The sequence below is a fragment of the Ananas comosus genome, linkage group 4 (genome assembly GCF_001540865.1).
Source record: "Ananas comosus cultivar F153 linkage group 4, ASM154086v1, whole genome shotgun sequence".
NCBI classification, from domain to species: domain Eukaryota; kingdom Viridiplantae; phylum Streptophyta; class Magnoliopsida; order Poales; family Bromeliaceae; genus Ananas; species Ananas comosus.
The window spans coordinates 4,711,676-4,737,225 of record NC_033624.1 but is presented as its reverse complement, the minus strand read 5'-3'; the positions used below and the strand labels follow the sequence as shown (position 1 = coordinate 4,737,225).

Sequence of the window (25,550 nt, the reverse complement as noted above, 5' to 3'; positions counted from 1 at the left end):
AGCGCATCGAGGCAATACGGAGAGATTTCTTCTGGACTGGACAAATAACTACACCTGGAATAAGATGTTTGGTTTCATGGCAGAGTGTTTGCCGGAACAAGAAGGAGGGTGGACTAGGCATCCGCGACATTAGTACGATGAATCAAGCCCTACTTGTTAAGTGGTGGTGGAAATTCCAGACCGCCCCCCAGTTACAGTGGACTAAACTAATTCACGACTTATTCTATCGTAAAAGAAGACCGCTGAAGGAGGGACGATCGTTCAGGCCACCTTCCTACTGGTGGAAGGGAGTACTAAAGCTAAAAGATATTTATAAATGGGGAGCATTTTATAAGTTGGGTAACGGACGAAATATCGACTTTTGGGAGGACCGCTGGAGCGGGGAAACAACGCTACGTTCGTCGTTCCCCGAGTTGTTTAATTTATCTCCTCGTAAAAACCTGAAAATCAGTGACGGTTTGAGTAGCAATGGTTGGTGCTGGGAAACGATTCTGAGTGGTGACATCACTGTTAATCCTAGTGCGTACCCTGGCATTACAGCACTTATGAACAGGATTTCCAATGCCCCTATTAATCAGGGACAAGACAGTGTACACTGGCGTTGGAGCACTGATGGACGTTTTACGGTGAAGTCAGCTTATTCAGCTCTGCGTGACGGAGGCACGAGGGATGTACGTACGAGTAGGATTTGGTCACTACGCCTACCCCTAAAAGTGAAAGTGTTTTGTTGGCTTCTGCTTAAGAAGAGGTTGCTTACAGCTGACAATTTGGTAAAGAGGGGATGGACCGGCAACACGAAATGCATGCTCTGCGGATTGGAAGAGGAAACGGTCGACCACTTATTCACACAGTGCATAATTACCAGATTTCTTATGGTAACGACCCAGGAGGATGTCCAGTTGGGAGATCTAGGTGTGGAAGTGCACAAGTCTGGGATAGATGGGTAGGAAGAACGAGAACACATCCGACCGCAAACCGGTCTTATAGGAATTATAGCCTGCTGGTGGGTCTCTTGGGAATCTAGGAATAAAGCGATCTTCGGAACGACACAGAGCGACCCATCAGTCGGTATTTATAAGATTAAGCAGTTGACAGACCTGTGGAGGAAACTTAGTCCAGTAGAGTGACCGTACTTTTTTTTTTTTTCCGCCTTTCGTCGAGGCCTTGCTGCCTCACCCATGTAGCTTAATTCACTTACTGAATGAATGAAGCGGGTAGCGCGCTACCTTTTTCTCAAAAAATAATGTAGCCTTAATTAATTACCAGTAAACAAACAAATAGAGCCTTATTAGGCTTTAATTAATTATTAGGCTTTAATTAATAACCAGGAAAACAAACACACAAACAAACAAACAAACAAGCAGATCCTTACGAGCGCAGTGGCGTGCGAACGTGATAGACCGCAGCGTTAACGGAATATTTCCCGAAGAGTGCGAGGGCGTGGGCGACGCCTCCTCGTTCGTACGGCTTTCAAACGGACCGTTGGTAGAGATCATCATCGTCATCGCATCCCCTCTTTCCCTTCTCCTCAAAACCCTTCTCCTCGATCCCTCGCGCGCGAGTTCCACCATGGCGTAGGGGCCTCGTTCGAAGCTTGATCGATCGGAGCTGCGGATCGGCGATTGGCCATGGCGGAGGGCTTCGAGAGGGGGAACGGGCGCTTGGCGAAGGCGGACTCATCGGAGTTCCGGTGGGTCTCGCAGGATCGGGACGACGGGTCCGAGGACGGCGAGGGGTCGCAGGTGCGGACGACGAGCTTCGGCTTGGAGGAGGAAGACGAGGAGGAGGAGGAGGAGGACAACGTCGAGCAGCGGCTGATCCGCACCGGACCCAGGGTCGATTCCTTCGACGTCGAGGCCCTCGAAGTCCCTGGATACCCTAGGGATTATGAGGTACAATTTAGATTCGTTAGGTGCTTAATTATTTTGATCCAATTTTTGTTTTGATTCGGGTAGCTGTTTGTTTGATTTACTTGAGAACTGCTTGTTGAGATGATTCAGTTCATTTTCGGATGGATTTTTTAAAATAAATTTAGCTGATTGGAGTGCTATTTGAGTAAGAACTAGCCGGAACTGCTAATTTTTCAGAATTCTCAGAAGAATTCCTGATTCGGCTACAATCAATTTTTCGGGAAGAATATTTGACTTTGCTGATCATTTCTGCCTTCTCAAAATTTGATTTTTCATTAAGATTCGCAAAAGATTTCCTGATTCAGCTGATCTAGTGTTGGACTTTGCTCATTTCTGCTTTATGCGACAGCCTGAATATTTAGAATTCTTATTTGCTAAACACTTGGCTTGTGCTTCTCTGAGGAGGGAAGTTGTTCTATAGCGGAGCCAAATAGGGATTGACTTGTACTTGCTATGATCTTTGAATGTGTCGAGACCATGCTAGCGTAAATCGGAGATAGAATCTGAATTTGATGTTAGTTAAATGCAGGAGTTTAATCTGGGAAGGTATCTTGTAGTTGCTTTCCAGACACTGGGAGTTGTATTTGGGGATGTCGGGACCAGTCCGTTGTACACTTTTGATGTGATGTTCAACAAATATCCTATTAGTGTGAAAGAAGATGTTCTTGGAGCGCTATCTCTGGTATTGTACACCTTGATCCTCATACCATTGGTCAAGTACGTTTTCATTGTTCTATGGGGCAATGATGATGGAGAAGGTATGATAGATATTGGAATCTTTACACTTCCCTTTTTGTGCAAGTATATAATGTATGGATATTTGACCTTGCGAAACACCTTTCAGGGGGGATATTTGCTTTGTATTCGTTGATCTGCAGGAAAGCAAAGGCCAGCCTTCTGCCTAACCAATTGCCATCTGATGCTCGCATATCGAGTTTTCGCCTCAAGGTGCCGTCGCCGGAGCTTGAGAGGTCTTTGAAAATAAAAGAGAATCTTGAGACTTCATTAACGCTAAAGAAGCTTCTCCTGATGCTCGTGCTTTTTGGTACTTCTATGATGATTGCAGTTGGAGTTGTCACTCCGGCGATGTCTGGTTTGCTATTACTCTACCTTGTGTCATTATTGTTTTCAATGTGATGTTGTTTACTGTGTTAATGATGAATGTGATGATATTTGATGTTTGATGAACCACCTGTTTTAACGCGTATAATTATTTGCTTGTTTTATCTGTCATTTATTATATGTCTCCTTTTCTTTCGCAGTAATGTCAGCTGTAAGTGGCTTGAGGGTCGGGATATCTAGTGTCGAACAAGGTAATCTCACTATTTCAGTGTTTACTTTATTAAATTCTAGTGTTTCTTATTCCTGTTATATTTTTTTTAAACCTGTACAAATCTGACATGTATTAGTATCTGTGACTTCAATGCAAACTTAGCTTTCCTTGAACTTGAAGAAATATATATATATTGAATACTTAGACACTAAAAATTTAGGAAGATATTTCCAAGGAAGTAGTAGCTTGCTCTTACTCCTTCACTACTAGCCGACTTTCAATCCGCTAAAGTCGTAAATTCCATTTATATATTCTTTATGTAAGTTACTGCCTTTTTTGAATTTGTATTAACTTGTCTAAACTTCGGTTGGTAAGTTTTAGTCTGCTGATGACTATGTAAGCAATTATTACTTGGATTAGTTCTTTTATAGGGCATTTGCAACTATTTATGACAAATTTTGGATCTATTCTTTATTTCTTTTTTATTTATTGACGTCCTCGTTCTTACTATTGCTCCATTTATGGTTGTTAAGTGTCATTTTAAGGTCCCATATATGTCCAAGTGTAGAAGTAAAAAGACATAAAGGGCATGACTGTAAAAGGTATAAACATATCCTCTTAAAGCTTAGTTAAGTGATATTTTAAGGCCCCATGTATGTATAAGTGTAGAACGTTATGACTGTAAAAGGTATAAACACCTCTTAAAACATAGGAAGTTGAGGTCGAGTTTACATAACTCTCCAACAACTTGGGGTGGAAACAAGCCGAGCTTGAGCGAGCTTACCTCTTCTGAAGCTTGGCTTGAAATTAATTTCGAGCCTAAATTTAGGTTCAAGTTCGGCTTGAAATTAATTCGAGCCGAGCTCGAGCGAGCCTACTTTTGAGTAGAGCGAGCTCAAGCCCTAAACGAGCCGTTTGAAATTCTTAACATTATGCAATCTATAGTTTAATTTTTACAAAATATTATCTAAAATTTGATACAAAAATGTTTAATAGTTCAACATACAAAATAAATGCATGAAATACGATATTGTAATATTAAAAAAAAAATTACGGGAAGCGACTCTATGAGCAAGTGACAGAGAGAGAGCAATTAGAGTTAGGTTTTGCTAGTTTGGTTTTGTGGGCCTAATAACCTAAACTCTTTATACATATAACTAAAATACATAATATATATTATTATATATAATTATATATATGAGTCCGGCTACTATTTTTACCCCTTTGACCATTTCCATCCGTTAAATCAACCATTCAACCAACCACTCACTCAACCCTAGGGATCACTATCATCCTAACTAGGACCACTATCATCATAACCGCACATCTCTTCATCCAACGGTCGAAAATTTATTAGTACAAAGGGATCTTTATTCATAAGAGTATAGCAGCTATATATATATATATATATATATATATATATATATATATATATACAATTAATAGTACCAAGTGCTTGCTATTAGGTTTCCGGTCCTTGGATGAAAGGATGTGCGGCTAGGACGATAGTGACCCCCTTGGGTTGAGTGGGTGGTTAATTGAATAATGTGATCTAACGGGTGGAAATGGTCAAAGGGATAGATCTTACGGCGAAAAACTCGATAACACCAAGTGCTTGATACTATCAATATTCAATAGTATAGTAGTCGGACTATATATATATATACAAGTGGATAAATTCAACTTATAGAAGCTTATAATTAAATCTTACACCTATATTATAAGTATGAAGGTAGCATTACTCATTCAATTTTTATCATGATCCAAAATATTTTGAAGTGGATATAAGCAAATACTTTACAAAAATCATTAGGTACTAGAAATTTTTGAAGAACCAACTTTTTTTAAATTTTGAATGTATCATTCATCTTCGCAGATTTAATTAGTATATCTTATATAACTCTTGTAACTATAAATTTATTAAAGTAAGTTATTAGCTTAAATTTCAAGATGAAAATACTGTGGACCGACTGAAATCAAAATTTCAAGATGAAAATACTGTGGACCGACTCAAATCAAATAAATTGAAAGGTGAGATAATAAAATTAAAATTTTTAAAAATTGAATAGTTCATTCAAAATGTTACATAATTCAGATAGATTCTGTACATTTTTACCTAAAATTTATTTATTAAAATAATTATTTTTATTTTTAGAGAATCCAACAATTTCAAAAATTTCCTCAATATTTACATTGATGGGCCTCTTTAATAAGCCTACTCTCTCCCTAATTCTGCCGACATAATAGCCAGTGCGTTGAATTCCCCCCATATTCATGCTACAAAACAAACAATATAAATGATTTCATTACTTTAGCATGGTGACAGGATCTAAACACCCAAAATAGTGAATATGTATTAATATATTAATATACTAATATATTAATACTTGGTAATTAATGCTACGCCTAAAATTACAAAAATATGTGAAAATGGTAATTTTTTTTATTGTACTAAGTTTCCTACATTACCTCAAAAATCCGGCAAAGTAGCTCTGTAGATCTGCAAAGTTGCCTATGAATATGCCGTCCAAACTCTGGCACGTGAAAAGCTCAGCTTATTTCTGATGCACAAAGAAAAATGTGAGAGAGAAATAGTATGAAAACCTAATGACAAAAAACAGGTAAAAATAAACCCACTAGATTCTACAATATGTCACGCCCCGGAGTTCTTTTGGAAATTCTTTTTAGAAAAACTGGCGGAAAATGTATAGATTTTTTTTTTTAAAACACCTCTAAGAACACCTTGCAGACGTACACAGACCCACCGCATGGACAAAGAATTTCATATACAAACGAACAGTCTCCCCTGTACATACACGACGTAGCACCAAAGTATAAGATCAAGCACACATACAACTACACAACACAAACAATAATGATCATATAACAACAATAATCCACAACCATCCACTAATATTTAGACATTAGTAGGTGATAAACTAAACTAATCCAATAGAAAGATAATACATATTAACAACAGATAGATCTGGAACATTACTATTTAATACTGCCCTCACGCACAGTCCCGACCCTTACCGCCGAAGTCACCTAAAAAATAGAGGGTGAGAACATATAAATACGTCTCCCCCTTCCAGTGGATACCACAAACCGACGAAGGCGAGCTATACGCACCGGCAGATAAAGAGATAATCAACAGTAATGAAAAGGTAAATCAAGTATAGTAGTAAGGCAATAACAACTAACAATAAATACGAATGTAACTGTTACTGTAAGTAGAAATCGATAACTAGGCATAAGCAATAGATGTATCAGAATAGTAGCAGTAATGGCTAGGAAAGAACTACAACTGTCAATTAAATGGGTGAATAATATCAACAACCAAAACAACTACTGTATTGGTCGATAGACCTTAGGCTAAACCATATCCTGTTTGCCCACCTGGTATATAATTCTAATAGGCATCTTGTAGGGCTCACGGGTCGGAAGTACGACCATTTTTTTCAGAAAAGAACACCCTCTTGTGGTGGATCAGACCGTTGATGTATGCGAAGATGCTCACGAGTTGTGGCATCGATGCAATATGTTCTATGGCCAACAACAGCAACTAGCCGAAAGAGTAATCCGCAATGTCCGACCAAATTAGGTCCACCATTCCCGAAGGAAAATGTCACCATATCACTGACCTATAAGGTCTATATAACCAAGTCACCTTGTATGAGATACAAAAAATCATCATGTACGAGATACAAAAGGGCATCATACAATGGATAAACAATATCACTGTGTAACGCCAACCACCGTAATCAAATCGTGACAACTAATCATAATCGATGCTACTCTACATTTAAATCATGACACCATAGATGAGAATAAACCGTAGAGTAGACAACAGAAAACGAGTGAGGTGCAAAAGCTCAGTAGATAAGCATGCATGTATTACTCAAATCAAAGACGATACGAAGGAAAGAAATCACCGAGAAGGCATAGCTGAATCGACTTCGGATCGAAGTACCCACCTCTACCGAAAAATAAAACTGGGTCATCAACACCCTATTGATGTCTCCCGCCACAGTCCAGACCTATGCAAAGTCCCATCCAAAATCATAATTAGCCCAAACCCGCTAATTACAGAAGCTTATGATTCTATATGAATCCAAACAGACGAACAATCGGGTTTTTGGATCCCGTTCAACGGTCACTGAAAGATCGCTCGAGTGTTGCATCGACTTGTCGGAATGTCACCCCAACCTGCGAGGTGTCCCGAAACAAGACAAATATATAACGCACCTTGTCCGTTGTCCCAAAATGCCAAACTTTTGCTGTTGGGATAGCCGCACGAAAAGTGCACCCAACAAGAAAATCAAGATCCCGGAAATTACCGGTTTGGCTCGTGGGATGCCCATTTCGGCACCGAAACCACCCGCAGCCCTCATGCTGCAATTAGAAGTGTCAAACCTCACACTAAAACCAACCAATAAAGCTCCTACCTTGCTGCGAACTGCAGCAACCCGCGCGACACAAAATCACGCCTGAAATCGCCAAACTTCCACATTTTGGGGTTCGGGTTAGTCCTATAGTGTTCTAAAACACTCCGCAATTCATTCAACCATCCTTGCTGTCCCGAAACACTAACTTTTAGGTGTTAGGACAGCAGCGCACAAAGTGTGCGATCTGGGTGCGAAATTTCCAAAATCCGTCGTATCGGGTTCTCGAAAATCATCAATTTTGACTTCGGAATCCACCTAGGGTCGCTGGTTCGTGCTTTGCACCAACGAGGTGCCAACCAGCCAACGAGGCATGGCGGGGTTCTCAAGCTATCCATGATGCTAGAACACCAAAACCCACAAAACGACCCGCGTCCGATCGGCGAATTTCCACCAAACGACGTCATGGCACCTCGTCTTCACCTCTCACGGCTCCCGAACCTTTCACGATCAGTTAAAAGATGGCTAACAGCATTTTCACGCTATCCAGGGCAGTGCACAGGGTTTCCACTGCGTAACACTCACAAACAACTCAATTAGTGCATTAACCGTTAATCAAATATTACATAGAATCGGGTTTCGAGTTCGTTACCCCAATCTGCGTCATAACGGATCCAACCAACCAGTCGACTTGACTCGTCTTGATGTTATGAAACTCGTGCTCGCTATCCAGAGCGAAGACGATGATTGTAGAGCCTCAAAACAGCAAGCAAACTCTCCAAAAATGATGTCCCAGGAACGGCCACAATCGTCACGCACTCCGCGGCTTCTCAACAACAAGGAAGGTGAGCATCAGTTTCCTCAAAGACTCAGGAAAAGCCGTGCTCACGCCTCGGAGGCTCGAGGGAGCCCTTGTCGGTCGGAACACTAAAGACCAGCCCAGCCTACTCCCAGACCCGAGGCTAGGCAGAGTTAGGGCAGCACAACGGCGATGGCCGGCGGCTCGCAGAGGCGAGCTTCGGCCAGGGGGAGGTCACCGCACCCAGGGAGGTGGCCGGCACCCTTGGCCGGCTGCGGAAGGTGCGGCAGCGCAGCTGTGACGCTGTGGCCCAAGATCAGGCTGCGGCTAGGGCACGAGCACATGGCCTTTCCGGCGATTTGGGGAGGTCAGCGATGATATCGGGGCTCCTCCCGGGACAGGCGAAGGAAGGCTAGGGCAGCTCTGTGCGGCGGCAACGGTTGGGTGGAGCTCCACGGCCGCACATGCTCCCAAGGCACCACCTCGGGCAGTAGCTCCCCCTGGCGCGTGGCAGCGGCGATGGCGGCTCGGGGAGTGTCGCCGGAGCCTCAGGTGGCCGCGGCCTAGGGAAAAGGGCTCGAGCCTCCTCTCCAACCATATCCATAATAGAAAGAAAGAGAGGGAGAGAAAAAAAGGAGAGAGAGAGAGAGAGAATCCCTGCCATAGTTTTGCCCCGCCGGTCGAAGAGGTTGTCGATAGTGGGGCTGGGATGCACTGCGGCAGCGGGGCTGGGATGCAATGCAGCGGCTGGGAGAAGGGGCTCGGGCTAGGGTTCCCATTGCTAGGTTATATATAACTAGTTAAGGGCCCGCGCAATGCAGCGGGAAGGTATTATTACAGTAAATTATTATAATTAAAATCAATATATATATACACATATATACATATACATATATATATACATATATATAGACATACATATATATAGAGTCCGGATCCCATTTGATGGACTTTATTATAATTTCGAAAAATTATGAAATTTATTTTTTAGAAGTTTCAAATACTCTAGATCATATTTAATGGAGTGGATCGTCGCAATCGAAAGCTCCTTCATTGAAAACAACTTATGAGTACGAAGGACTCTATACTCATAAGAGTATAGTAGCTCTAGTGTATATATATATATATATATATATATATATATATATATATATATATATAGTAGAGCTACTAATAAGTTTTCGAATTAATTTTAAGATTAATTTCAGATTTAAAATCAAAATTTCAAATTTTTATTTTTGGGGACTAAGGTGAAAAATAAAGTTTAGGGACCAAAATTGACATGCAAAAGAAAGCTAAATAGGCGATGGCATGATAATATCGTTAATTCTAAAACCTCTCTTAATTGAAAAAAAAAATTAAGGATCAAAATAAAAAATAGTGAAAAGGTTGGGACCAATGTGCGATTAATTCTTAAGATAAAGATCCTATATACATACATACATATATATATATATGTATATATACACACACACACACATGCATAATATTTAAAAAGTCTACATGAAACCCCCCTACCAAATTCCCAGCATTCAAATCTAGCCCTTAACAACCTGCAACAGTTGCATGTTAGCACCTCTTCTCAAGTCCACACAATTTAACGCTTAAAAAATCTCGTCTCATTACAACGAAGCCCCCCGGATACTCGACTTCATCCTGGAGCCGTTTTGCACAGGTAGAGAGATCCTTTCCGAGTCTACTTTCATGCAGATCCCTCCACTCACCAAACTGTGAAATTACTCACATAAAATGACAGCCCTTTCGCGAAGTGCTCCAAATTGCAATTTGCAAAAACCGCAATTTAGCCCTCCAACCTTAGAGTTTCATTCTGAAAACTCACAACTGTGTGTAAAAAACCCAGTGGCACCATCCTATGAATTTTCACGCAAAACAGAGCACCGAAGAATTCCAAAAAGCAAAAATATCGCGTAGTAAAAGGCCAAAATGCGATAAAAGCAGATTTCCTCGAAAACCGTGCGTCAAACGTAAAATCGGTCAGTGCCATCACCTCCGGCATAGCCGAACCATCGAAAATAACCTATTGGGTCATCCGAAACGAAGTTCGATTCACATTCGAAGCCAATATCAAATCGAAGCCTCAAAATAAAACACAGGTTACTATTACTATTCACTTAAGTGAATAGTAACAGTCCCCATACATCTTAAATTAAACTCGTTTTTCCCCGAAATTAACCCACAAATTCCAACATTAAAACACCTGCACAACACTACTAAAAAGCACCAGAAACATCTCAGTCCACACCCACTATGTCCAAGATTTTACAATATCTCCACAAAATCTGTGAAATATAGCTATCCCATCGTTGCTGTCGAATCAATAGGCTGGTGAAGAGCGGAGAGGAAGATGGAGAAGAGAGAGAAAGCAGTAGAGAAAAGCACCGGCAACGGGCAGAGAGGAAGCTAGGGTGACGCTACCTGTAGCATAGATTAGGTCCCTAGGCAGCATAGGAACCAACTTAATGGCAACCGTTGGATCGGCGAATGTCGCAATCGGCGAGATTGGATTGGCCAAATGGGGTAGGTAAGAAGCCCTAATCATGACACCATAGGCATCGGAGGAGAGGACAGAGGGGAGAGAGAGAGAGAGAGAGAGAGGCGCTTCGGGCGGAAGAGGCGCCACACATAGGGAAAGGAAGGCGCTGAGGGGAAAGGAAGGAGGACATTCCGCCACAGCCGTCCATTAAAGAAATCAAGGGCAGAGATTGAGTGGCTCTTGGGGAAGGGAAGAGGTAGGTGTTGGAGGCCGTCAAATCTGCAATGAAGAGTTGAAAATAAATGAGAGTTAAAAATTTTAAAAAGGAAAGAAAAGAAGGGCAATGAGAAGGGGCCACGTGGCTGTGTAGCAGTGGCAAATAGATAGATTGCATGGATATATATATTCGAGTTTTTCGAGCCTAATTCGAGTGAGCGTAGTAATACTCAAGCTCGGCTTGAAATAAATTTCGAATTTCTTTTTCTGTTCAAGCTCGGCTCATTTAATTTCGAGTCGAGCTCGAGCGAGCAGAATAGCGAGCCGAACGCAAGTCAAACACGAGCCGGCTCACTCATTTGCCAACCCTACCAACAACTACGATCGAAAGGATATTGTCAAGGTAAAGCAACGAGAAAAACAGTTGTTATAGATTTGTGGAATAATTTGCAAAAGATCTGCATTTTCATCGCACAGCAGTGTGCAAGTCATTGGTTGCCACTACATGTTGGGGCTCTTGTGATAATGAGCTCTGTCATGCTGTTAGCTCGGTGCTAGCTTGTTTATGATTTTGACATAAGCATATGAAATTTAACTTTCTCATGCAAGAGAAATTGGAGAAGATGAATTTTGGAAAGGGTCAGAAGTGCATTAACACAGAAGCAACAATAAAAAGGACTTTTGCTGTAAGTAATTGTTGATAGTGGTTGCTTATCCATAACATGAAGCTTTGGAGATTCACTGATGGGGAATTTCACTTCATAGTTACATTGGATCGAGATGGCTCAGTGTTCTTGATATTTGAATGCATTTTTGGTCCTTCCTCTACTAACGCTTTAGCTGCAGCCACCTCCAATAGAAAGTTTGGCAAATAGAAAAGTTTGTTGTGGTGAGAATTGAATTGAGATTCCAAGCCAAAAAGAACCAGCTCCAATTTGGATTTTGCTGTAGAGAGGTGTTAAGGTATTTTAGTACTTCTAATAGGACAACCCAATTATCAGACAACAGTGCACGCTATAGTAGGGTTAAATTGGCCCTAAATGAGTAGACCCTAATTGCAAGTATTCGTGTTAATAGAAAGCACTACACGAAGCACCATATAACTAGCATGGCTCGGCGTGCTCATGCCACACCTACGTCATGAATTTCATGTCACCTAGACTATAAAATCATATATTTGTGCGAGACATATGAATGGTTCAAGACTTCAAGTTGTACAGTCATCTTAACAATTGCGTGGGCCATAAAGAGATGATTACCTTGTTGTGAAAATCATGAGTTTAAGACTTTTATGTTTACTCCTGACAAACTAGAAGTGGAAAACAGATGACTTTGCATGTATTTCATATTCTTGATTTTATTGTTACGCTACTGTTTTATATTATTCGTGGCATTGACGTGCTTAATCTATTTTCTGGTTCTGTATTTGTTGCAGATGAAGTAGTGATGATTTCAGTAGCTTTTCTTATAGTCTTGTTCAGTGTACAAAGGTTTGGAACGAGCAAAGTGGGGCTTGCAGTAGGGCCTGCTTTATTCATATGGTTTTGCTGCCTTGGGGGCATCGGAGTATACAATCTCATTAAATATGGATTTGAAGTTTTTAGGGCATTTAACCCTGTTTACATTTATCATTTTTTTGAAAGAAATCCCACACAGGCTTGGCTGTCTCTTGGGGGCTGTCTTCTGTGTGTCACAGGTATGGGGTGGAGCACTTGCGCATGCTTTTGGGTCGATTTTTGGTGTTTCTGAATTGCTTCTGAACAGCATGCGACCTATAAAATTTTTTTATTATATAGGGAGATTGTAGCATTACATGCTTTCTCAGTTTCCTATTTGAACTTTAAGTGTCTCAAAAACCATGCTTTTATCATTTGGCAAATGAGCTTAACGAATATTATGTACTAGACTTTCTTAGTTGATACCTTGGCAAAAATGAGCTTTTTGTTAAACTATCCTAACAAAGTTAATCTTTATCTCGAAGTAGATTTATAGTTGTCTTCCAGAAGGAAAAAAGGTTCCCTTATTCTAAAATTTTATAGTTGTCTTCCAGAAGGAAAGAGGTTCTCTTATTCTAAAACTTGAGTAATCTGATTAGGAGTTTTATTTTCAGTTGACTCTTTAATCAAGTGTTCATTAGTATCGCAAGGCTTCTCCATGAATTGTACACATATTAATGAGAAACAATTGGACTCTTTGGCCTGAGAAGGTTTGATGTTATCTTCATCCTCCTTTCTTTATTCCTGAGGCCGAAATTTCTTCATCTTTGTGCCTATTTGTACTCACAGCAAAAGAAATAGGAATTTCAGAATGCTGCTTTCACTTTTCCTGTACATTCTCTAGATTATTTGACTTGTGGTAATTCGTGTGTTCTAAATGCAATTGTGGTCCTATCATTTGTATGCATCCATTGTGGAAACTGCTACACTTGCAATGGTTGATGCACTGATCAGAAAGAATTTGTTTTGTGGTCAGACTTGTTATGATTGGGTTGAAGTATGTTTTTTCAACAAGTTCTAACCATTTGTATTGATCTTGGCTTGACCATATTTTCTAACTTGCATCATAAATTTAAATAGCAGACAACCTTGAATTCTGCAACAAATCTTGTTAACTTCGACTGTCTCGTGAAAGTGCTAAAAGTTTCAATATCGGAATAATTTGAGCAGGATAAATGTTTAAGCCATCCCTTATTTCTAGTTGTCCTAGGGGACTGCTAATTGTGAAATTCCATTGCAATAGCATGGTTGTGACTTACTAGGCTTATGGCTTTACAGGGTCTGAGGCAATGTTTGCGGACCTTTGCTATTTCTCTGTTAGGTCTGTTCAGGTAAGACAGTGTTGGAGGCTATGCATTTGAATGTTCTTTTTCTCACTTCTACAGTTCTGTTGAAACATTTTTGTCAATCTTATGATGATCTTATTCTGGTTTACTGTTCTGAAACTCTATATTAACTTTTAAATTTTAATGCAGATTACCTTTGTATTTCTGGTTCTTCCTTGCCTTCTGCTGGGTTATCTTGGCCAGGCTGCATTTTTGATGGAAAATTTAAGTACAAATCAGCAGGTCTTCTTTTCATCTATTCCAAGTAAGCTAAATCAGTTGATTTTCTTGTAACATTACTTTCTTTTATAGTATTCAAAAGATGAAAGGTTTCTGTTTATAGGTAGTCCTCTTTTGTAAATCTTGATTGACAGGACTAACATGATTTATTGCAGGCAGTGTTTTCTGGCCGATCTTTCTGATAGCCAATGTAGCTGCATTAATTGCAAGTCGTACAATGACAACGGCAACGTTCTCAATCGTAAAGCAGGCAACAGCTCTTGGTTGTTTTCCTCGCCTTAAAATCATTCACACCTCTCGCACGTTCATGGGACAGATATATATTCCAGTAATAAACTGGTCCTTGCTTGTTTCTTGCTTGGCATTTGTTGCTGCCTTCGGAAGTATCAGTGAGATTGGCAATGCATATGGTATGTCTCATATAACTGATTTAACAATCATTTAGTTCTTAGTTTCAAAGTGGAGATTTTCTATCATTCTTTCAACTACCTTTGACTGGAAAAAAAATGGAGAAGATCGGTACAACTATACTGATTTAGGTGTAGATCTTGTTTCAGTGTGTAAAGGGCTAACATTTGAACACCTCAATCATCCTTTAGGTGATTTGTCCCAGGAGTTGTCTGATATTGATAGATGTCAGTGTGGGATAGCTTGCTTTAAAGAATGTGGGTCTTCTTTTGATTTCCCTTTAATTCCTTTAATTTAGTCTTCCCTTCTCTAACTGAAATTATCTTAGGATAAGCATTTAATGTGCTGCTAACGAACTGTCCTAGTCAGGCCAATGAGCCACTATATAGTATTCTCTGGATAGTGTAAGGCCAAAAAAGTTTGAATCTGACTTTTAAATTAATAGTTCATCAACTACCACTGTTTCAAATTTAGACCTACTCTTCACTTCTTGTCAATGCAGTTATCCTAAATATGCCATAGGATGTTTGTTGTACTCATATATTGCATCCAAGGATTTAAGTGCCGTAGCACGAGGTCGTGCCAGAAATTTGACGGCATGGTACGGCACGGTACGTGTTGGGCAGTGTTTAAGAAAGTCCAAGGTGTACCTAGACACAAAGGGCTATTAGAGCCTAGACGCAACACTCAGGCGCGCGATCGAGAGAGGCGAGGCGCACACTTTCATAGAATTTTAAAATAACCAAGAAGTTCTTTACTATACTTTCTAGTAATTGTTAAGTAGCACTAAATATACTCTTTAAAATCATAGTATCACCATAAATATTCTATAACAACCCAAATAATCATGTTTTCGGAAGGAACAAAATGAAGAAAAGAAAAGAAGCCAAGCAACATAAATGATAATTTTTAAAAAACAAAATAACACATATAAAAGTAAAGAACAAAGTACCTTTTTGTCTCCAAATAAAGGCCAGCATAAAGATAACTAGTAATTCACAAATACATAGGAAATTTTGATGTGAAAAACATATAATTATAAGATCATAAAAAGGTAACATGCATAAAAGTTCAAAGTTTCAAACTAAAGATCATTAAAAGGGCATCATGATTATATAAAAGCGAAGTGTTCAAACCTCCAAGCCAAAATATGTCACACTAGAAATATTTATTAGTCTTCATTCCTCAATCATCAATCATCAATCATCAATTAGCAATCATCAGTCACCATCTTCATCACTTGATGAAGAATGCTCTTCTCCCTCACCAGATTTGTCATCTCCAATTGTCTTCTTCTTCTTCATCTTCTGTGTCGAGAGTCTGACCAAAATCAGGCTCTTCATTATTTATAAAGTTACTAATATTCCGAGATTGAGAAGATGAAGCTTTTGCCTTTCCTTTACCATTATTCTTGGTGAAACTACGTGATCTAGTATGATGGGTAGGTTGATTCACCCCTACTGCTTTAGCCACCATACTCCATGTCAATGTGCCATCTTCCCAAACATTATCCTCGTCTTCCCTCTTATCATCATTGTCTTATCCATTTTTCCAATCAACCATTCATTACTATCATCAATTTCACTCATTGAGATAGGATCGATGGTGTCATGCAATTTATATCGCCGCCTCAATGCTCTGTTGTACCTTACACCAAATCATTTAAGTGTTTTTACGTGAGCGTATTTCTTTTCTTATTATGAAGCTGCAAAAAAAACGAACAACTTTATGATAATAAAGATAATATGAAATTTCAAGTATTAAATTAAGAACTCAAAACTATCAAATAAATACCGAAATATTATAACTATAGCAGTATAAGATGATTTAATATAGATAACTTACATGTTCAAATACACTCCAATTTCGCTCACAACCAGAAGCACTGCAAGTTAGGCTAAGAAACCTAGTCTCAAATTTAGTCTGGTGTTGATGATCCAAACAATTTCCACCACTCAGCAGCTCATAACTAGCAGCATTGAAAGGTATTACTACATCATAAAACCATCTATCTAGTTCTCTACACTTTTTTTCTCTCAACTCTTTCCTACAAACTTTATTAATCGTAGATTGTTTCATTTTTCCATTTTTTCTGTCTTGAACTACCTTCTCTGCATTGGGAGTGAAATACAAATCCATTGGTCCCTGTTGCCTTGGTTTTTTGGGTGCACTTCTACTACTACCTATACTACATCCGCTACTTTTGCTTTGAACTCCTTTTCCTTCGAAGTTCAATTCCGGAACATCATCTCCCTCTTCATTGTTATCGAAGTGATCTGCATCTTCAAAGTTGGGCATGAACTTACTTTGTTCCTTTTCTGTTACTTTGTTCCTTTTTTGTTACTTTCTTCATCATAAAATCTTTTATTTCCTCCCTTATATGTCGCGGACATGTCGTTCATGTTTTTGCATTTTGGAATATGTTGCTTTGCTTGGTAAATCCCTCATCTTGTTACTTTTCCACAAAAATTACATGTAAGATCATTTTTTATTTTTTTTACCTGCTAAATGTACATACTTCCATGCAGGATCTCTTTTGATTGCTTTCGAATCCATTCAAGAAATTAAACTGCAATTCGGCAAATATATAAAATTAGATTTTATTTTCAAGAACTCTTTTTACTTTAAAAAAGTTTGTTTTATCAAAGTAAAATAATGTTTTTTAAAAATAAAACAGAGAAAAACACTGCTTCAAAAAAAGACATAAAAAACACTGCTTTAAAAATACAAAGAAATATACACAAGAGAGAAACTAGAGAGAGAGAAGGGGAGAGATGAACACCTTGGAGGGAGAGGCGAGCTGAGTTGAAGAAGCAGAGAGGGAGAGCCGGAGGCAACGGGGAGAACCGAAGGTGAATGACAAGCGGGAGAGAGGGAGAGCCAGAGACAGCGGAGGGAGCCGGACGTGACGGACGAGCGGGAAAGAGGGACGAGCGGAGAGAGGGAAAGGGAGCAGAGAGATTTTGATGATTGTTTAGGGTTTACATTATGTTAGTTTAGGGTTTTGGGTTTATTTTAGATGTTTCGACCCATTAGACCAATAAATATATGGATCCAAACCCATTAGAGCATATAGATCTAATCCAAATCCACTAGGATAGATACGAAGAAGGCGCGCCTTGATGGCGCCTTGCGCCTAGCTCTAGGCGCGCCTAGGCAACATCTCCTGCCTAGCGGCTGCCTTCGTGCTAGGCCGCCTAGGCGCGTGCTTAAGGCGCGCTTTTTCAAACAATGGTGCCGGGCCATGCCGATGCATGTTGGTCACAAAAAATACATGTGCGCAACACATAATGGCATGAAATATTTATTTTTTTTAGCAACAAAAATTATCTAATTGTTTATTATGTATCTTTAACAAATCTTTTGAACTTTATTGTGAAAATTACTTACTAATTTAAAGAAATAGAGGCTTTTGAGCTATGCCATTGGCACGATGACTGTATCGTGCCGATATCTTGTTGACACGTACGGCACAGTGGATACGGCCCGTGCCAATGGGCACTTAAATCCTTGATTGCGTCGAATTTTTTCCAATGAATGCGTTGTTCTTTATAGTGAGAGAATGAGTCTTGAGTTCATACCCACTGTACTTTGGTTTTATCTAAAAGTAAAGAAAGAGGAGACATGATGTGAGAAAAATGATGACTATGAGAGAGATGGGAAAGGATTCTATAGATCTCAACAACCTTATGCTCCTACATTGTGATACTCTTCATAAACACTGGCATTATGTCCATGACTTGCAATGTTTTCTCTTGTTCTGCTGCACTTGCCACTCTAGTTATACGACCCTGCTGTCACGGCCATAGTGTTTTTGCTCGCAAAGCCCGTGCGGCGCCCGCCTTTCTGCTCGAAGATGTGCAAGTCTAGCTCCTTGTTGCTAGCCTGGACCTCTGCGACCTACGACTAAGTGTGCAAAAAGAAAATAAGAGAGAGACAGAGGTTCCCAAAAAACTAAGTACTCCACTAGTTAGAAAAATAGGACTACAATACACAACTCCTCTTGTGTTTTGGCCTTAGTCATTTCCACAATTTATAGGCCTAAGATACAATAAATCTAGCCTTCATAACTCACCTACTACCTCATCCATTAATACACATAATGAGCCTTCATCAATGCCAAGCCCAAGAGTTTTCCATGAGTCTCAGTAGTTTCTAAGGCATAATGGTGGCCGTTTTGCAACCCTTTATTCTCCCATAGAGGGGCTGGAATTGGGCCTCATTGACAACCCGTTTCAGCTTGCAGAGTTGGGCTAGGGACCGTACTGTGCATAAATTTTCGAAGTCCCTAACAATACACGCTAAATGTGCTTGTACTTTGCCTTCTTTGATACTCGCACTCTTGCAAATCTACAGGCATATAACTCATGCTCAACATTGGAAGAATGTCATGCTGACTTTTAGTCCATGTCAATAAAGTAAGGTAGTAGTAATTGTAATTTCTTTTCTTTCGCTACAATAAAATTAATAGTACATATCAATTTGTATATTTGTATTTAAAATATTTTTATTTCTATTTTTTTGTTAAGCAACTCGCATTTGTTAGTTCGATCCTTTGCTGTTGAAGCTTTACAAAACATGGTGTTTATTCTACAAAACGGTAAATCATAGCACTAGTACCAACACTGTTGGCAAAGTTTCTTTGTTTAGAAGTTCCACATTTGGCACCCTAAACTCTTAAAACGGTTTCACTTTGGTCCTCATCCTTATCCTTATTATTATTAGAGGAAAAATGATTGCCTACATCTGGTGCATCTCTATATTCGTGCATTATCCCCCTACCGACCCTTCATATTTCAATCTCATTGCATCGCAGCTTTTTCTTTATTTAGAAATTAAACCATTGAGTTGAAAGTATGAGATTGATGAAGGGATTCGTGGAGTAATGACATTCAGGTGGACCATGTACAGGCAATAGATTTTCCTCTAAAAGACTAGACAAACAATTATGAAAATACAGGGTCTCAAATGTCAAATGTAAAAGTTCGAGGACAAAAATAAAACTTGCCTAAAAGTTCAAGAAGCCGTAGTCCAATTTACCCTTCTGCAAAAGTAACTTTCCCAACTATGATACTGCCCTCTGAACTTTACATTTGCCCTTTGAACTTTACATTTGCCCTTTGAAGTTTGTTGTGTTTGTTTTTTTAAACCATGAAAAGAAGTTTCTGCTAAAACTCTTAAATCTGAAGGTGAAGGGTTGAAGTTTTGGAAGGTATTGATCCAAAACTGGAATCTGAAACTTATATTTTTTGGGGGGTTTGTAGCAAAAACTGATATAGTTTCTAAGATATTTTTCTGATAATATATGTGTCAATAAGTATCATTTATAGTTACTTCTTTTTGTGATTATAGACTTGTAGAGTTAGGGTCAGAAGGTCACGTCTCAGTTATTCTCAGTAACTGTTATACATTTTTTTTTTCCCTCTCTCTTTACTGTTCTATGCACCTTTTCTTCGTGAACATTTTTTTTTTATTTCATCTATTGGCTTCCATTTATACTCATTTGCTATTTTTTTTCCTCTTCTGATGAGAGAGTATTACTTTCTTCAGGCATTGCCGAGCTCGGAGTGATGATGATGACTACATTACTAGTAACCATCATTATGCTTCTGATTTGGCAGATCAACATCATCGTTGTACTATGCTTCTCTACTTTCTTTCTGGGATTGGAATTGCTTTTTTTCTCTTCCGTTTTGGGCAACGTGGGAGATGGAAGTTGGGTCCTTCTAGTATTTGCAGCACTGCTATTCTTGATTATGTATATATGGAATTATGGTAGCAAGCTCAAATATGAAACAGAAGTACAACAAAAACTTTCAATGGATTTGCTGATGCAGTTGGGCAGCAATCTTGGTACCATTAGAGCTCCTGGAATTGGGTTGCTTTACAACGAGTTAGTGAGAGGTGTCCCAGCAATTTTCGGCCACTTCCTCACGACTTTGCCGGCTATCCATTCCATGATCATATTTGTCTGCATTAAGTATGTTCCAGTGCCTGTGGTACCACAGAATGAACGGTTTCTCTTTCGGCGGGTCTGCCCCAAAAACTATCACCTGTTCCGTTGCATTGCTAGGTAGGTGATACTCTGCTTAAATGGACATTTGGATTACTATTTTTTGAACTTGTAGAAACCTTCGTCCTCAGTCCTCATTTCATAAACTTCGTTGACATTTCAAACAGTGGTTTTAAAACCAAGCTCTCAGGTCATCGGGTCATGGTTGGTCATGAACAAATGGTAAAAAATTGAGTTCTGGAATTTTATATATAATTACACTACATGGACTTATTTATTTGTTCGAGAAAAGAATGGAGAACTAATTTATGACCTTTTCAGATATAATATGAGAATAACAAAACTAGCAACCAAGAGGCTGTTACTGAATATGATTGTTGAAAAATGCCTTGTTTGTTCTGATGGTAGGTACTTGATTAAATTTTTAGTGGAGTTTGTGAACTTGTCCGCAATCTGGGATGAGGCATGGACCTTGAGTTTGAGATGTTTGACCCAGTCAAAATCGGTGGAACCTGATTAACCTGTGCATTTGGGTGTAATGATCCAAGTGTACATTCTTTGGAGTGGTCAATTGGGAATTTTTGCGAAGTCTTTTTTAACTTCTGAAGTTAGGTGGAGGTTCTTTTGTGGCAGGGATGGGGTTTATCTATAACTGCATTAAAGTCCAGGGATTCTGGTGCATGTAACTAAATAGATTGATGACAAATACAGTGTTACAATTATATCCTGCACATGCAACTATGTTTACTTGTTTCTTCATTCTACTTAGAGGTTATCCATACATGCACATTCTGCAAATGCGCAAGTCTAGTATCACGCACAGGAGAAAGGTTGGATAAACAGTCCTCAGGCGTCAAAAGCATGCAGTTGGGTTGTGTTGAGATGAGCTTTAATTTACTGGGGAGTTGGCCAACTTGGTGTGCTCCTAACCTACAAATGGGCTTCGTAAGTCGATACTGGATAGAGTAGCACTTCAGCGATGTGTTAATTATTGTGTTTGGTGTTGCATCCTATTTCTTGTATTGTTTGCTTATTTTAGCAACCTGTGAACTCCTACACACTATTCATAGAACCAGCTAATGTTTTGCATGACTGGTCATGCAATATAAACATGGTAAAATGCTTGTTCTCGCTGCGAAACATCATGTGGAATATTTAATATCAATCAGTTAGCATAACCATTTTAGTGTAAGTTCGTCACTGAATTTGATGTCAGTTACTAGAGTAGATCAAAGTTGTTTATACAGTTAATTTGGTGTTCCTCTTTTTTATTTAGGTGCAAGGTGATGGGAAGTGCTTGTTCTTAGTTTTTAATTCTTTTCTCAACATAGGTATACAGAACTTGTGTCATCTCTATAGATTACATTATTTAGACAAAATATCTTTGAAGAGTCCGAAAACTTAATGATCTTTTTATGGAAGAAATGACTGACATTGCTGCTGTTTTGTTTTCTTTTTCTCATTTGTTTATATAGGTATGGATACAAGGATGCTCGCAAGGAAAAGAACCAGAACTTCGAGCAACTTCTGATCGAGAGTCTCGAGAAGTTCATACGTCGGGAAGCCCAGGAGCGTTCCTTGGAGAGCGAAGAGGATGGTGAAACCGATTCTGAAGAAGAACCGACTTGCTCAAGAATTCTTGTAGCTCCCAACGGTAGCGTCTATTCTCTTGCCGCCCCACTCTTAGCCGATTACAGCTGCGTCGAAAAGCCCACCTCAGAAGCCAGTACTTCTTTCAACGAATCTCGAGAAGAAGCAGAAGAAATTTCCGATGCGAGGCAGAGCCTTGAACGCGAACTTTCGTTCATTCGCAGGGCTAAGGAATACGGGGTGGTTTACCTTCTCGGGCATGGGGATATAAGAGCTAGGAAGGACTCTTGGTTTCTTAAGAAGCTGGTAATAAATTACTTTTACGCGTTCCTGCGGAAGAATTGCAGGAGGGGCATTGCCACGTTGAGTGTGCCGAACACGAATCGGCTGCAGGTTGGGATGACCTACATGGTGTGATGAGTTTTTGTTGGCAACCTTTTCCTCTTTCATATTGAGTGGCTAACTTTTAATCGTTAGACTTCTAGTGGAATTGATGGGTGCGAGTGGGTGATTCTGCTTGTAGATTTTGTAGATCTAACAACAATCGTAATTTCCATGTTGAAGCTGTAGAGATGTTGAATCTGATTAATGTTTATACCCAAAAAATAGGTCTGGAGAGAAGCACTTTTGTTTCCCCCGTTTTTCCGTCGGGGTGTGGGGTAGGAACCTGAGCCTTTTTTTGCATCATTCATTGGTCTTTTTATTTACCTTACAAGAAGATTCTTCCATTCAGTAATCTACCACTTTATTGTTGTAATCTACGTGGATTTGTACTGGTGTTAGTAATTTTGTGAGTAGTAAATTATAATTCATTGTTTACAATTTTTCATTATGCTAACTAAGAATTGTAGACTATTTATGCTATGTAAACTTAAGACGAGATGTTAACTAGTCTAGTTTGATTGGTTGTACGGTAAGGAAAAGTATTTTTTTATGTTTTGTAAAGTTTAAAAATTTAAAGGAGTTTTTGATCTTCCTTCCTGAAAATTTAGAGATATGAGGTTCAAATTTAAGTTTACATAAAGGCTCAAATCCTTTATCGGTCGGGGATCTTTTAGTTCACACCCTAAATAATGTTAAATGTCCATATAAAAATGTGTCGAACTTGTATTTTGAGGCATCATTGCATTCTTAAACTGAAATGCAATGCAATGACGAAAACAAATAGGATTGTTGAATGTTCTTTGTTGAATATTCACAGGAAGAGCTTAATTGAGCTTCCATTACTACACATCATTTGAGTCCCAAGGTAACAATTACTACTATTTGTAAGTGTCATCGCCATGGCCTCAAATGGTTTGTAATAACTCTGGCTTGTTGAGAGTCTCGTACTTCTCCAATTTTGATTTGAGGGAACTTTGCTCAATTTTTCCTACTGCTCTAAGGCTACGATTTGGTAATGAAATAGTGTTTAGGAGAATTAGAACGTATTCTAGGATAAAAAAGAATAAAATAAAATTTGTGTTTGGTTTGCAATTCTCTTATTCGTAAGAATAAGCAAATTTTTATTTGGTGAATTTTATGATGATGGTTGAGAATTACAGAAAAAGTAGATTGATACTTTCTCAAATATCAATATTACCCTTCCGTACCCCTATTTTGTATGTAATATTTAATATTATGAACACGGATTCATAAAATAGATAATAAATTATATGAAATATTTTGTTCGAATAAATTATATTTAAATTTGTAATATAAGTAATCCATACCTATATATGATTTCTCATGGCCAAATCTAACGTGAATATACCATTTTAATTTGAGAGTGGTGGGACTCACTATTTGTTTTTAATTTTTTTCTATTCTCTTTTATTTTAGTAAAACCTTTTCTCTTTTTCACAGCTACATCTTTCAATTCTTTTTCTTTCTTTCTCTCTTTGTTTCTCCATCTCTTACTTTCTTTAATCTCCCAAATCAATAGTAGCGTCTCTCCATCTCCCCTCACCTCACCAACGCAGAAATTTTGTATTTCCTAGCTATAATTTTAGATTTTTCTTTCTCTCCCCAATTACCTCTCACTCATCACTCGGGGCCTTTCGCTCCCCATCGCTACTCTTTATACATTCTCGACAAAAACAGTATATGGTACCATCGCTGGCTAGCCCACTCTCAACAATCATGAAATATTTATATTCTCATATTTTCGTTACTTCCATAAATTTTTATTTTTTATATTATTTATCCATCGCATCACCGTGTTACTTCACTAGTATTACATAAATTTGTAAAGAAAGAAGATAACAAGGTTACACTAGTGGTCGCCAACCTTTGCACTAATTTTCACTTGGGTCCCCAANGTGTTACTTCACTAGTATTACATAAATTTGTAAAGAAAGAAGATAACAAGGTTACACTAGTGGTCGCCAACCTTTGCACTAATTTTCACTTGGGTTTTTTTTTTTTTTTTTGCAATTGAGTTTATAATCTCTTGATTTTATTGCAATTACGTCCCAGCCGTTAAAACAACAATTAAAATTAACGAAATCACCACATCAGCGTCTATTTGCATGTTAATTTTGGTCCCTAAACTTTGTACGTTTTTTTACTTTAGTCCCTAAAAATAAAAATTTTAAATTAAAAAATAATATTAAAATTAAAATTTTAAACTAGTGAGAAACTAGAATTTTGAATTTGAATTTAAAGCCGAATTAAAATTTTGAATTGAAATTTAAATTTTAAATTTGAATTTTAAATTGAATCTAAATTTTGAATTCAAACTTAAAATTTTGATTTTGATTTTGATATTTCAATTGAAAGTTTTGAAACTCAAATGTAAATTTAAAATCTGAATTTTAATTTAAAATTATATTCAAAATTTTGACTTTATATTTTAAATTTGAATTCAAAATTTAAATTTGAATATAAGATTTGATTTCAATTCTAAATTCGAATTTAAACTTCGAATTCAAATTCATATTTTGAACTTGAAATTTCAAATCGAAGTTTGAAATTAAATTAGAATTTAGAATTCGAAATGTGAATTTGAATTTAAAATTTAAAATTTAAAATTAAATGCAAAATCAGAATTTGAATTCGAATTTAAATTTGAATTCAAAATCAAAATTTAAATTTAAAATTTAAAACTTAAATTAAAAATCTTGCTTTGAATTTATAAATTTAATTACACTATTGGTCCTCAACCTTTGCACCGATTTTTAATTTGTTCCTCAATCTTTTTTTTGTTTGCACTTTGCTTACACAGCTCCACCGTAACGCTAACACGACGCCTTCGTGGTGCTGACATGGTGCTGACGTGATATTTTTTGTCAATTTTAATACATATCTAACAGTTGGAACTTAATTATAATGAAATCAAGAGATTAGAGACTTGTAAAAAATAAAAAAAATAAAAAAAATAAAGGTTGGGGACTCCATTGAAAATGGTGCAAAGGGTGGGG

The 25,550-nt window shown here is 38.3% G+C and overlaps 1 protein-coding gene across 3 annotated transcripts; it reads left to right on the top strand.

Annotated features, from left to right (window-relative positions):
• Positions 1,415-22,971, top strand: LOC109708730 (probable potassium transporter 14). 3 transcript variants are annotated; one of them, XR_002215816.1, is made up of 11 exons: positions 1,415-1,892; positions 2,440-2,668; positions 2,755-3,003; positions 3,173-3,223; positions 12,513-12,773; positions 13,852-13,904; positions 14,049-14,163; positions 14,294-14,548; positions 20,097-20,619; positions 20,968-21,504; positions 22,035-22,169. XR_002215816.1 is itself a non-coding variant. In XM_020230549.1 (11 exons), the coding sequence occupies exons 1-10, from the start codon at positions 1,629-1,631 to the stop codon at positions 21,864-21,866; spliced, it is 2,031 nt and encodes a 676-aa protein (XP_020086138.1). In that variant the 5' UTR covers positions 1,416-1,628; the 3' UTR covers positions 21,867-21,890; positions 22,035-22,159. The 3 variants fall into 3 exon arrangements, 2 of the variants coding, with proteins under 2 accessions (XP_020086138.1, XP_020086137.1); XM_020230549.1 differs by lacking the exon at positions 20,968-21,504 and adding an exon at positions 21,836-21,890 and having other exon boundaries at positions 1,416-1,892; positions 22,035-22,159; XM_020230548.1 differs by lacking the exon at positions 20,968-21,504 and having other exon boundaries at positions 1,422-1,892; positions 22,035-22,971.